This window comes from Hesperophylax consimilis, unplaced genomic scaffold, assembly GCF_061612785.1.
Source record: "Hesperophylax consimilis isolate HC1 unplaced genomic scaffold, BYU_Hcon_1.0 scaffold_62, whole genome shotgun sequence".
Taxonomy (NCBI): Eukaryota; Metazoa; Arthropoda; class Insecta; order Trichoptera; family Limnephilidae; genus Hesperophylax; species Hesperophylax consimilis.
This window is the reverse complement of record NW_028301292.1, coordinates 11021-26105: the sequence shown is the minus strand read 5'-3', so window position 1 is coordinate 26105 and position 15085 is coordinate 11021. Positions and strand designations below refer to the sequence as shown.

General features: G+C 31.9%; 1 protein-coding gene across 1 annotated transcript; it reads right to left on the bottom strand.

Moving 5' to 3' along the window:
- Positions 1-2758: 2758 nt before the first annotated feature.
- On the bottom strand, positions 2759-12513 carry LOC149408799 (uncharacterized). The gene is made up of 3 exons (XM_089650426.1): positions 12497-12513; positions 3671-3839; positions 2759-2869 (listed from the first exon to the last, which is right to left on the bottom strand). The coding sequence occupies exons 1-3, from the start codon at positions 12511-12513 to the stop codon at positions 2759-2761; spliced, it is 297 nt and encodes a 98-aa protein (XP_089506552.1).
- Between the last annotated feature and the right edge of the window lie 2572 nt (positions 12514-15085).

Sequence of the window (15085 nt, the reverse complement as noted above, 5' to 3'; positions counted from 1 at the left end):
GTCTTCGATTCGATGTCTTCGTTCAAATGTGTGCGGTAATGTCACGCAGCAGAAAAACTAATCGGTTGCCAATGTGCATTTTTATGGCATGCTGAATATAACATGTATAAACAATTACATAATTTATTGTCATAATGCCTCCACATTGGGACAACATGTAATGAATCGTCGTGATTTTATGAAAAAATTGCATTCACAACTTGTAACACCTTGGCTCCAAATACGACTGCAAATTTGTACAATGTCAACACACATAAAAAGTAAAATACAAGATATATTACGTGTCAGCACTGAAATTCAAGATCAAAGTGGTCAGTCTACCTCCAGAAATGACCCTGGATCGACAGAGACTGCCAATTTGCGAAAAAGAAAAGTTTGTGGATTATGTCCGTATAAAAAAAGGCGTATGACGAAGACTTATTGCTCAAAGTGCAGCACTGCAATTTGTGGTGAACATAAAATTGATTTTTGCACTAGTTGCCTATCAAAAAACTAGTTTTTTTTTATTTTTTCACACAAGGGATCGTGAACTTTTTAATTATTTTTGCCAAAGAAAAGAGGCTGTTTTTATTTTTATTTCTTTATTGTTAATTTTCTAAGTATGATCTCACTTCTAGTTTTATAAATACCTAGTGCCTTACTAAAAAATATTAAAAACAAATATATTTTCCAATTACATTTAAATAAATAGTTTTATTTATCAATATAACCTTTGTTTCATATTTTTTGAAAATAATAATTTTTTTAAATAAGTATTAAATAGATAAAATACTGATGAAAAATGTTTTCGTCGATTCGACGAATGGTTAGGTTTATTAGGGTACACACGAACGTTAGGTGTCTAGGGTTAATGTATTTTTACAGCGCCCTTGAGAAGATTTGGCACGAAAAAGGCGCCTTACAAATCATCCGAATATAATAATAAATATTAAAGATTTTTTTGCCAATTTGACAATAAATTATTTTATTAAAATTATTTTTTTGCATTTCTATCTTCTCGTATGTGAATCACGTATTCTTTTGTTATGTTGATATACATACCCGCAAATTTCACATGGTTATTCTTCTAAAATGTAAGTATTAATTTTCGCGTTAATTAATAATTACGTAAAATAATAATATTAAACAGCACTATATTTCAAAAACGTAAAGGCTAAAAGTTTTTGTCTACGGTCATTATGTTGAATGAAATGTTTGTTTTTTTTCGAAATGCAAATTCAAAACCACTTCAAGGGCAATATTGTTCACCGTGTTGTCATTGAGTACTCTGCGTGGCCTTAGTAAGGCCGAAGTTCAGTTCAGCAGCTCAGGGCCTCCTAGCCGAGACTCCAGCAAAGTCTCCCACCAGCGCCATCGCCTTTGTACTTTGCACTTTGGCCATTGGCCGTGTCAGGTCACCGCACTTCTTCGGCTCATGTCCAGCTTTACGTCGCCGAACGGAGAAACATATCTCGAACTCAACTGAAAATTCTTCATCCACCGCCCAGCATCATGCCGCCGGGCAGGGAACGCGTACTTGGTTAAAAAATTACTTTGACGAGATTGATTTGTTACAATATCTGTAATCTGAAATCTTGGTGTCGGAGTGTAAAGAATTTGTCGTAGTTGCTTTGGTAAAAACATCATAAAAAAGTTATCAAAATTGAGCAGTCATACCAATACTATTTGGTTTGACGACCCGTTTTAATCATTTGTGACTATAACATGTCCAAAATTGAATGGAATAATATACAAATGTTAACTAACAGAAACCGACGTTCACTCGCCTTACTTAACTTCATATCTTTTGCTCAATTTAACCAGTTACCTAACAAATATGGATTCATTTTGGACCTCGTTCTCTGTAACACCCTAGCTTATATATTGCTTGGCGATTAAACATTTAGTTAAAAAACAAGAATTTCTAATAATGCACCTTCTCGAACAATAAAATTGTTTCAGCAGAATAAGCAGATTTTAACGAGCGAAAGAAATCGACGGGTCAATCGTGAGCTGTGGATGTTAATGCAGCGTTAAGAACGTTTTTTTTTTTAAATTTAACTTATCTAGGAGTAAAACTATTTAAATAAAAATTTTAAAAACTAAGTTATTTCTTCACAACCATAAGAATGACCTCATTAAAAAAGACTTTAAAAAATCTACATAGCCCTTTGCCAATCGTTCTTAAAATACGTAATTATCAGATGGGGCAGTGCAAATGACAATATCTTAAAGACAACTTATTAAAGCGAAAAAGCCACAATAAAAATTATTCTGGAAAATCCCGTAAGAACTAGCATTAGCTTCGCATTCAATGGTACTAAATTGTATAAAATAATAACAATCTCATTCAACAGAAGGAAATCATAATATAAATAGAAGAGAGAGAAGATTAACAGTTGCACTCGGAAAATGAAAAAGGTTTTTTACCGCTGTGTTTTAGCATGTGTCTCATCAGGTGCCACATTCATTTTCGCCTTTTTCTTTCGAAAACATGAATAGTTGCACTCTGAACATAAAAAAAGGTTTTTCTCCAGAGTGAGTCAGCATGTGTCTTATCAGGTGCCACATTCAATAACATGAATAGTTGTACTCGGAACACGAAAAAGGTTTTTCTCTTCTGAGTCAGCATGTGGCTCGTGAGACGGTCCTTTGGAGAAAATAAATTTTTGAAAAAGAATACGAAAAAGGTTTTTGTCCACTGTGAATCAGCTTGTGTTTCTTGAAATATTATTTTTGGGAAAATGAATAGTTCCACTCGGAACATTAAAAAAGGTTTCTATCCTGTGTGAGTCAGCATGTGGCTCGTCCGACTGTCCTTTCGAGAAAATGATTTGTTGCACAGAGAACATGTAAAGGGTTTTTCTCCACTATGATTAAGAATGTGTCTCTTCAGAGTGCCTCTTCGAGAACATGAATAGTTGCACTCGGAACATGAAAAAGGTTTTTCTCCACTATGAGTGCGCACATGTTTAGTCAGGTTTATTTTTTGAGAACATGAATAGTCGCACTCGGAACATGAAAAAGGTTTTTCTCCAGTGTGAGTCAGCATATGACTCGTCATACTGCTCTTTCGAGAACATGAATAGTTACACTCGGAACATGAAAAAGGTTTTTCTCCACTATGAGTGCGCATATGTTCAGTCAGCTGGCCTTTTTGAGAACATAAATAGTTGCACTCAGAACACGAAAAAGGTTTTTCTCCAGTGTGAGTCAGCATATGACTCTTCAAATAGCTCTTTTGAGAAAATGAATAGTTTCACCAAGAACATGAAAAAGGTTTTTCTCCAGTATGAGTCAGCATATGTCTCGTCATACTGCTCTTTTGAGAAAATGATTTGTTGCACCAAGAACATGAAAAAGGTTTTTCTCCACTATGAGTGCGCATATGTTTAGTCAGCTCTCCTTTTTTAGAACATAAATAGTTGCACTCAGAACACGAATAAGGTTTTTCTCCAGAGTGAGTCAGCATATGACTCGTCAAAGTGCTCTTTTGAGAAAATGTATTGTTGCACTCGGAACATGAAAAAGGTTTTTTTCCACTATGAGTGCGCATATGTTTAGTCAGGTTTCCTTTTTCAGAACATGAATAGTTACACTCGAAACATGAAAAAGGTTTTTCTCCAGTGTGAGTCAGCATATGTCTCGTCAAAGTGCTCTTTTGAGAAAATAAATTGTTGCACCAAGAACACGAAAAAGGTTTTTCTCCAGTATGAGTCAGCAAATGTCTCGTCAAATTGCTTTTATCAGAAAATGAATTGGTGCAGAAAGAACATGAAAAAGGTTTTTCTTTACTGTGAATCAGCGTGTGTTTCTTCAAATGTCCTTTTTGAGAACTTGAATAGTTGCACTCGGAACACCTAAAAGGTTTTTCTAAAGTATGAGTAGGGATGTGGTTCGTCAGACTACTTTTTTGAGAAAATGAATAGTTGCACTTGGAACATGAAAATGGATTATCTCCAGTATGAGTGCATATTTGACGTTCCAAATTTGACATACCACGATAGGAGTGGTTACAATGGGTACAAGAAAATGTTTTTTTCACAGGATCCGTCATCAGATCTGTAGAAAAATAAAACGGATAATGATGGTTTTTAAAAAGGTCTTAGTTTGGGTTAATTTTCAATATCTTGACAAAGAAGCCATTGGCTTTGAAACAATTATTAGATTATTATTAATTAAAAGTGGTGTATACAAAGTGTTTCGTGTAAGGCCTTACAAGTTAAATTACCCGCGGTTAGTAAGATAAGCACATTAAATTCTAAAAACATATAATACGACTAATAGTTAAATCATTCACGGAAAACCGGGTTTACCTGATGTCTGGTTAAATATTTCGAAGCGTGGTAAGCATTCCTTTTGTATATTCGACTGATCAATGTTAATTTCCGTACAAGGAAATCCCCCTTCGTCTTCTTTTCGAGGTCCATGTTCCGCCTTGATAGTAACTGTCTCCATATTAATACTACCTTGAAAAATAAAACGACAATATGTACGTTGAACAGTGATATAAAACAAAACCCTACCCAAATCAAACACGAGAGATAATATCACAATTGAGTTGAAGTTTCGTTAAAAAAATATTATTTCTTCGCAAACAGTATCGAAATATCTTAATATGTAATTTTTTACTATTAATTTTCTTTTTTATATAAGTAATTTTTTTATTAAATAACTCTAATCTAAAATATTTACGAAAGATACCATTGATTTAACATGTATAAGCGGAAATTTGGATAAGATTGGATCCTTAAACGAAAAACCCATCTCCCGAGCACTTTTAGTACGGGGTTTGGTTATTTTTAGTCCATGGAATGATGTTTTCTTCAATCCGCATTATTCATGTTTTTTAAATCAATACGTGTGACTTATATCATATCCGTATAACATGAGATGAAAACTTGAGAAATCAAGAACTTATAGTAAGCAATTAAAATAAATAAAAAGTTCGGTAATATGGTAGTTTTAGGCAGACGCTACAACAGACAACAACCAAATATACTTATGTGCGGCAAGAGAGGATGTAATGAATATGCATATGTCCTGTTTCCACGACATTTAAAAACGGACATGAATTCCGAACATCCGAATTCAACATCCAACCAGTTTTACAGATTTAATATTCCCTCCCTAAAGACGAGTTATTCTCTTTTGGTTACATAACGGAACATTAATTCTCATTAATTTACATTACGGAACATCTATTTACCCTTATGCGGATAGTTTCAAATAACAAATTGTTATACACCGTAATTGGAAAGTTGGTATTTTGGTATTATTTTGCTATGACCTTGTTATTACTTTGTAATTTCTTATTTTTACCTTCTGTCTACTTAACACTGAGATTATCTAATAAACCAGAAAAGTATAAATAAAACTAACTGGCTGTACGAGTACAATAAGCATATTCCAAACATTCTTTCTTCACATCTTGGAGATCGAAATCTATATCCATATACGGCATTTCACCTCCGCCTTCCTCCTGGGGCCCTGGTTCCGTCTTGATGGAAACAGTTTCTAGATTAAGTAGATCCATGGCACTGCTTTGTGGTAGCGATTGGTGATTTGTTCAAGCTCAAACAAATATACCTGAAACATCACAAAGTTGATACGGAACTCTTATTCGAATGAGCTTTGAATATTTCTTGTCGCTTGGAATAACATTGAATTCTTATACATAACTTATAATTATTGGTAATAAGTAAATTATTGTGGCAGTATCTCGACATTTTCAAACGGTTGTGAAAATCGTCATAAATCGCAGATAACTCAATTCATACAATATCTATCTCCAAAGATAATATCCGGTAATACATTTTATTGGATCCGTCATTCCGCTTTTAACAGAAAATCGGAAATCCATATTTTTATAATGTTTGTACTCTAATGAATGCAATTTAAAAATCGTAACCCACCAATATTATTCTGCGACGTATTTACAAATACTGAATGCGGCAATGTTATTTGTCTTCCGTACACGACAACTGATTTATTCAATACGCGATATGACAATGGTTTATGTCAACTATAAATATACCACTCTCAAGATTGATATCTTCGGGCTTTTTGTATGTAACGTAATTATACAGTATTTAACCACAGATATACAAGCAGTACCTACCGTGCGGAGCAGAGCAGTAGACAAGGTAGAAGAAACTCAAGGCCATTTAAAAAAGATGCGACCATAGACAACATGATTGCTCTCAGCCTACTCTATTCATTCACTAGCCTAAAAAAACTATTATAAAAATAAAAATGTCCCTGAAGCAGAAAAATGTCGAAATTTTTTCCGAGGGCAAGGTTCATCTGACTAAGAAAATGAACTTTAACAGTTTATTATAGATTTTACAACAGTGCAAATTTAATACAAATATATAATTTAACAGTTATAAATTATGAATATCAAAATCAAACCATCTTTAAAAATAGTCCCAAAAAGTAATATGGTTCATATATTTGAAAGCTTCAAAGAACAATTATAACAAAAAATGACTGATAGAATTGATCTCCAACTGCAATATTTAAAAAAGGCATAAACTATTTTAAAATATTTAACACGATATACAAGACCTATTAAAGAGCGTAGAATTCTGCTCGAACAAAATTGATGATTTAAAAAGAAATTAAAAAAAAACAAACGACCACCCAAAAAAACGAGGCGAAACATCAAAATCAAACTATCTCTTAATCATATCCAACAAAGCGCACTTGAAAATTCTACTGAAAAACAAGAAGTCCAAGTGAAGCAAAATGATAACGTACGAAAATTCATTTAAATACTGAAGTCGGCCCAAGACTGCAACGACCTACTAAATAATAATTCTTTCATAACTTTCTACAACAATCCGGCCAAGCAAATTATTTCAATCCAATTCAATCCAATTCAATTCAAAAGAAGCAAAGGAAAAGAATAATACACAAAAAAATAAGGAATTCTCACCCCTAAGGAAAAAAAAATACTCGGAGTCAACTCAGAAAACCTTCATCAATGACAAACTAACCCCACAAAATAAGCAGCTCCTGTGGTTGGCAAAGACGACAAAAGCTCTGGGATACAAATATGTATGGACGAAGGACGAACAAATTTTACTAAGAAAGGGCGACGACTCCCCTATAATACGAATTAAGGATGCAAACGACATACCATTACAGTAAACAGGACTGGGACACGAGGAAGAAATCTTATTACCTTGGCTTTAATTAATGAATATCAAAAAACCAAAAAAGGAAGACAAAGCAGACTTAATAGATAACCAAATACCAATCCCATGGACATCTACTAATGATTCCGTAATAGTACGTCAACTGTTACTTCCGAATTCTACCCTTAAGATATTCCCTATGAACATAAAAAGTTTTGATGAACTCTTAATTCTTCTCACTGACCTAGCCGCAGATTTCAATGTAATTGTTTTGAGCAAATGGTGAATTTAAAAAAAATGTCATCCCTTTAACTATAAGAAATTAAAATCACTACAATACACTACATAACTAAACTAAAAGCGATGGCGTTAATGTCAACATAAAAATGTGTCACAGATCACTATGTAATCATAACTTCCCTCACCCAAACAATCTACAAATCGCCACAAAATACCCTCACCCAAAAAAAGATCTCCTACAACGCTCTCCTAAACAATGTATCTAAAGAAAACTGGCAACTTACAAATTCTTATACCGATGCGACCTCTGCATGTGATGCTTTTATTAATATTTTACATGACCACTTGGCCGATGCCAAATCCTACATCAAAACTAATAAAAACGATCCAACGCTAAACTGAAAACAAAGGTCACTGCTGATATTCTTCACTGTATCAGAAAGCGTGATAAGATTCACAGCGTCTGTAGAAAAAATCCCAACGATTATGCATCTCTATTATTCTACAAACGCCATAGAAACAACTATAAAAAAAATAATTGACAGCGTTAAATATCGGACCATTTCAATAAATTATTCTCCAATATCGGAACTAACTTAGCAAAAAAATATTTTACATTATAATTAATTTAATTTACTACCGACCGATATCTTAACATAGCACAGTATATAAAATAATAGAAAAAGCGGTGATTTTCTTGAAGATAACAAAATACTATCGGATAACCAATATAGCTTCCGCAAAGTAAGGAGTACTTCACTAGCAAAAGCCGCCCTCAAATAATCTTGACATTGGTCGCAAACCACTAGCTGTTTTTTTAAGATCTCGCAAAAGCGTTTGATACGGTTTTCCACCCCTTAAACAGATCGGAATAACAGGGGTACCCTACACATGGTTGGAAAACTATCTAACAAACCGAACTCAACAAACTCTTATATAATCTGACAAAATACATATAAGCAAAAAAATATCAATTTCCTACAGTGTGCCTCAAGGCAGTGTATTAGGACAAATTATATTTCTTAAATACTAATCACTCTCTTTACAAAAGCGCTTGCGGTAAAAAACATACAAATCAGCAGTGACAGTGAGTATCAAAAACTGTCGCCGCGATTTGCAAACTGTCATTGCTCTATTATGGAACGGCACTGATTTGATCACTTGACACCTCAAAAATCGTCAAGCGCCAAAGCTTATCACTTTAGTAGGCCTTGAGATTGTATAAAACGCAACGGTAAATATTCGGAATCGCTGGACAAGGATTATATGAAATATTTTTAAATAAAACCTTCTGATTTACCTTAATTACTATAAAAGGAAACTGCATTTGGGATATTTTTAATTTTAGCATTTTAATTTTTAATTAAGTAAATCGAAAATTCACTTTCGTTGTATGGGATGACAGCTGGAATGATTTCTGTTGATGACATTTTCTCTGATTGGTATTCGATACGAGTAGCTAGAATTTAAATCATTTCAGAATGCAAATTTTAGTTAGGTACTGTTTTGGCCAAAGCGAAAAATAAAATATTTTTATGTTACTTAATAAATTAAATAAGAAATAATTTAAATCATTTATATTTAGGTATTATTATAATTATTGTTTTATTTAACCTAAACTATAGTAACCCAACCAATAATAATCAAACCCAAACTAACCTAACCTAAATCCTAACCTAACCTAAATTCTAACCTAACCTAACCCATAATAATCCAACCTAACCTAACCTAACCTATATCCTAACCTAAAGCAACACACCTAACTTAACCGATAATAATCCAACCTTACCTAACCTAACCTGTCTCCTAATAATCGAACCTAACCTATAATAATCGAACCTAACCTACAATAATCCAACCTAACCTATAATAATCCAACCAAACCTAACCTATATCCTAATAATAATTCTACCTAACCTATAATTATCCAACCTAACCTAACCTAACCTTTAATAATCCAACCTAACCTATATCCTAATAATAATTCAACCTAACCTAACCTAACCTATATCCTAATAATAATCCAACCTAACCTAACCTAACCTATATCCTAATAATAATCCAACCTAACCTAACCTAACCTATATCCTAATAATAATCCAACCTAACCTAACCTAACCTATATCCTCATAATAACCCAACCTAACCTATAATAATCCAACCTCACCTAACCTAACCTATATCCTAATAATAATCCAACCTAACCTATAATAATCGAACCTAACCTACAATAACCTTACCTTTTTTAATTTTTCTATTTCATAAAACATACCTAAATATCTTTATTTTCTTTTTCGAGTTTGGCTAAAATAGTACCTACCTAGAATTTGCACATGGTAAAAAATATAGCCACTCGTATCTGGAATACTAACAAAAGAAAATTTTATCAACAGAAACCATTCCAGCTGTCACCCCTTACAACGAGAGTGAATTTTAGATTTACGTAATTAAAAATTAAAATGCTAAAATTAAAAATATCCAAAAGGCAGTCAGATTCCTTTTATAGTAATTAAGGTAACTCAGAAGGTTTTATTAAAAAATATTTCATATAATCCTTGTCCAGCGATTCCGAATAATTTCCAACGCAACTTTTGAATACAAAAACGACGCAATTAAAAAATTAACATTTTTGTTTTCATGCAATTGTAAATAAGTACTGTCATTGACTCACATAAAAAAAGAATATTGTCTATGGTTATATCCAATATCAATCTGACGTTTCACTTGCTTACGGCCACATAAAAGTTTTTGTTTCGCTTCTTTTATATAGTAATGTCGTATAAAAGGTGGTTATTTCATTAAACCTAATTTCTTTATTGCGACGTTTTTATTAACATGTTTAATTGGAGCTGGTTCTTCTACTTTTCTACATTCTACAGATGTTTTTTCAACGCGACGGACGATATAACATTTTTGTTTCTTCATTGTAGACTTTCAGCCCGTGTCACTTATTAAGGGAGTAGAAAGTTCATTTGTAAATATACAGAACATAAGGACACGCATAATATATAATATACTTGGTATTAGTTAGATTATTTCTGTGGACCCTGCGGCACTTTTTGAACGCGAGAACGGTTTTCTTTCACGCTGTTTCAGATAAATTTTTACTACAGGTATGCACCTAGGTTACTAAAAAGCAGTTTAAACATGAATAAAAAGGCGATACAATATCCCTCATCAATTAAATTTTAATTTTGTGAGTATCTTACTACTAAGCAATTAAATGTATAATTATAAATTGTGAGTGTAATTATAATTAATCTTTTGAACCAATCACAAATAATACTAATTATTTTTCGAAGAAAACTTCTTCTAACTGCTTTTCACTTTGTGATGGCATTATTTATTTTTTATTAAAACACAAATAACATTGTTTACATCACTTTATTTCGATACAAAATCTCAACATGTTTCATGAACCAAGTTCACTTCATCAGGAGCACAAGTATACTAAAGTTATAATTAAAATTAGGTCTAGAAAGAAGAGGTAGAAGGAGTGGGGAGGGGTAAAAGTGGGGGAGGGTTATTCAAAGTAGGAATTAAAATGTCATTAGACGGGAAAGACCGGGTAATTGGGAAAATATTTAAAATGGGGTTTATAAAAAGTTTTTGTTTATTAATAATATCTGCTTTCATATTCACGTGTTTTCTTATTTCTAGGATTTCAAAATTATTGATTTGAGATACCTTGTAACCAGAATGTAGTATTTTAAAACCTGAATTAATATCGAAAGTATGGTCGTTATTTAATAAATGATCCGCAAATTCTGATTCACAGTTTCCCTTTAAAGCCCTAAGATGTTCTTTAATTCTGATCTCAAAGTTTCTATTAGTTTTTCCTATATAAAAGGAATTACAATCATTACAGTTGAGTTTATAAACACCTGATTTTTTAGTTTGACTATCAATATCTTTATTATTAAGAATATATTTTTTTAATTTGTTATTCGTATAAAACGCCGGTTGAATAGTGAAGGGGATGTTTTTATTTATAATTTTGGAAATATCATTATCTACAAATAGAATTCTACGCCATTGTTTGGTTGTATCTTTATAAATAGGATAAATATAAAGTTTAAAGAATTTATGTTTAATTTTTTTATTTAGTATTTCATCTATCAATTTATTAGGATAGCCGTTATTAGATGCTATTTGTTTTATGATATTTAATTCTGAGATATAATTAGGATCCGACAAAGGAATCGAAATTAATCTATTAAGCATAGAATGGAAAGCTGCGACTTTTTGAGAAAAGGGATGATTTGATGAATTATGAATGACAATATCAGTGTACGTATTTTTACGGAAAATATTAAAATCTATTTTATTACCTTTTATTGTTAAATTTAAATCTAAGAAATTTAAACTCTTATCTATACCTATTTCTAATGTAAATTGAATATTTTTGTGTATTTTATTTAAAAAGTTTAAGAACATGGACAATGCATTAATAAATCAACCCAAATCGTTCCATTATAAATGTGCTGAAGGGATAAAAAACATTAACAACAAAAAAACAGTTCCTAATCGGGAAAAGAATATAATTTCTAATACTGACATAAAAATTGCTAAGAATATTTCTAAAATGGTGAGGGAAAAAAATCTGGTTGTTACGAAGGCAGATAAAGGTAACAGTGTTATCATCATGGATAAAGTTGACTATATTAACAAGACAATGGATTTTCTACAAGGGGACAATTTTGAAATAATTCTAAATAACCCTATTAATAAGTGTCAAGAAATGGTGAAAGAAGCGGTTAAACGTTGTAAAAGTGATATCTTTGTAAACATGAAAAATAACAAAAATTTGATTTTAATTAACCCAAAAATTCCTAAACTTTACAGCCTATTAAAAATACATAAACTGAACAAACCTATTAGGCCAGTAGTCTCTAATTGTAATGCCCCAACTTTTAAATTAGCGTCAGCTATCAATACTGTAATTAATAATGCTAATATATTTCAACCAACATACACAGTTAAAAATTCGTTAGAATTAGTTAATTATCTAAAGGATTTGGAAATTCCTAATCATGCTATGTTGGTTTCTTTTGACGTAGTAAATTTATTCCCTAGTATTCCAATAGAAGAAAGTAAAACCATCATCAATAATTTGTTAAATTCATCTAACTTACAGAAAGACCTTATCCATGACCTCATTTTATTTTTCGAAGTTATTTTTAAACAAAATTATTTTCAATTTAACAATACAATTTTTAAACAAAAGGATGGCTTGGCCATGGGGAACAGTACGAGTCCTTTGATTGCAGACATTTTTATTAATAATTTAGAAAATAAGATTTTTAATAGCGGTGCCTTGTTACTTAAAAATTTATATTGTTGGAAGAGATATGTGGACGACATTTTTTGCATTTGGTTAGGAACAGAAAGACAATTGAACATGTTCTTAAACTTTTTAAATAAAATACACAAAAATATTCAATTTACATTAGAAATAGGTATAGATAAGGGTTTAAATTTCTTAGATTTAAATTTAACAATAAAAGGTAATAAAATAGATTTTAATATTTTCCGTAAAAATACGTACACTGATATTGTCATTCATAATTCATCAAATCATCCCTTTTCTCAAAAAGTCGCAGCTTTCCATTCTATGCTTAATAGATTAATTTCGATTCCTTTGTCGGATCCTAATTATATCTCAGAATTAAATATCATAAAACAAATAATAGCATCTAATAACGGCTATCCTAATAAATTGATAGATGAAATACTAAATAAAAAAATTAAACATAAATTCTTTAAACTTTATATTTATCCTATTTATAAAGATACAACCAAACAATGGCGTAGAATTCTATTTGTAGATAATGATATTTCCAAAATTATAAATAAAAACATCCCCTTCACTATTCAACCGGCGTTTTATACGAATAACAAATTAAAAAAATATATTCTTAATAATAAAGATATTGATAGTCAAACTAAAAAATCAGGTGTTTATAAACTCAACTGTAATGATTGTAATTCCTTTTATATAGGAAAAACTAATAGAAACTTTGAGATCAGAATTAAAGAACATCTTAGGGCTTTAAAGGGAAACTGTGAATCAGAATTTGCGGATCATTTATTAAATAACGACCATACTTTCGATATTAATTCAGGTTTTAAAATACTACATTCTGGTTACAAGGTATCTCAAATCAATAATTTTGAAATCCTAGAAATAAGAAAACACGTGAATATGAAAGCAGATATTATTAATAAACAAAAATTTTTTATAAACCCCATTTTAAATATTTTCCCAATTACCCGGTCTTTCCCGTCTAATGACATTTTAATTCCTACTTTGAATAACCCTCCCCCACTTTTACCCCTCCCCACTCCTTCTACCTCTTCTTTCTAGACCTAATTTTAATTATAACTTTAGTATACTTGTGCTCCTGATGAAGTGAACTTGGTTCATGAAACATGTTGAGATTTTGTATCGAAATAAAGTGATGTAAACAATGTTATTTGTGTTTTAATAAAAAACTAATTATTTACTTGCTACAGTATATTGAACTGGGTTATCCTAATAAAGTAACAAGGTAAAAAAACGTCTAGACTTTAAATATTATGTTACAAATAAAAGGTTCCCTCAAAAGGAAGTCAACTGATAAATTTTTCAAATGTTTCAGTACATATGTATATTGAACTGGGTTCAATATCTGTTATATATCAGAACGTTATCACAGAAGACCATGGATCTTCCCAACTCAGAGAGCGCTTCCATCAAAGTGGAACCAGGGACCCAGGATGAGGATGGAAGTGAAATGCCGTATACGGTTATAGATTTCGACCACCAGGATGTAAAGAGGGAATGCATGCAGTATACTCCGACAGCCAGTAAGTTGTAGAAGCAAGAAAATGTTGAATGTTAATTTCAAATATTTTAGCATGTTTCGCGGACAGGACGCTTACTTGTTCATGGCGTCTACCAATGACTAAATAAAATACGTAAACAAGGACTTTGCATACCAATAAAATATTCTGTAAAAACATTTGTTCAAAAATTACTTCCGAGACGGCGACAGCGATTACGTGGTGAGGTGATAATGGGGTCTTGACCCGACAAAATATTAGTGTCTTACATTTATCGACTTGAGGGATAAGTTGTTAGCGATACAACAATTGGGTAATTTGTCCATATTTTTATTGTAAAATTAAGTAGTCGCTAATATTGGATGTTTATTAGTTTAATTTGATATCACCAGCAAAGAGCAGAACTTCTATATCGTCGAAACAACTTATCATATAATTTATGATTATTTACCTCAAGAATTTTATAATATTTTGTCTGTAAACCAGAGGCTTAAATTAACTATTTCAGTAAGCATTCAGAGATTAAAGATGACCTATTAAATCGCCTACGAAGCACGGAGGTTGTTTACATATATGGGAATTGGTAGTGAGACAGTAAAATATTATGTTGTTGTTGTCACAGCGTTTATTGTGCGTCAGTATAACAAATCAGTTGAGTTACGCAGTTGGGAGATGGCTCTTGATCGATGATGATGATGACACCAGGCGTAGACGGCGATGACTGCGGTAGAATGGTCGAGATGCGGGTCAGTGGGTCGACACCGCGTTGATAGAGATCGGACTCGTGGGCTTATTCAGCACTGGTGAAGTCGGTTTTTTTTTTTTTTTTTTTTTGGTTTTCTTTCTTTTTTTTCAGTAACGGCAACGAGTTTACAGGCTAGAACTGAACTCCGTTGTTT

Bases quoted from the DNA above. Each gene is read 5' to 3' on its own strand.
- LOC149408799 (XM_089650426.1), bottom strand. The intron at 2,870-3,670 runs TGTTCTTGGTGC...GGCACTCTGAAG, and splicing joins CTGGAGAAAAACCTTTTTCG to AGACACATTCTTAATCATAG.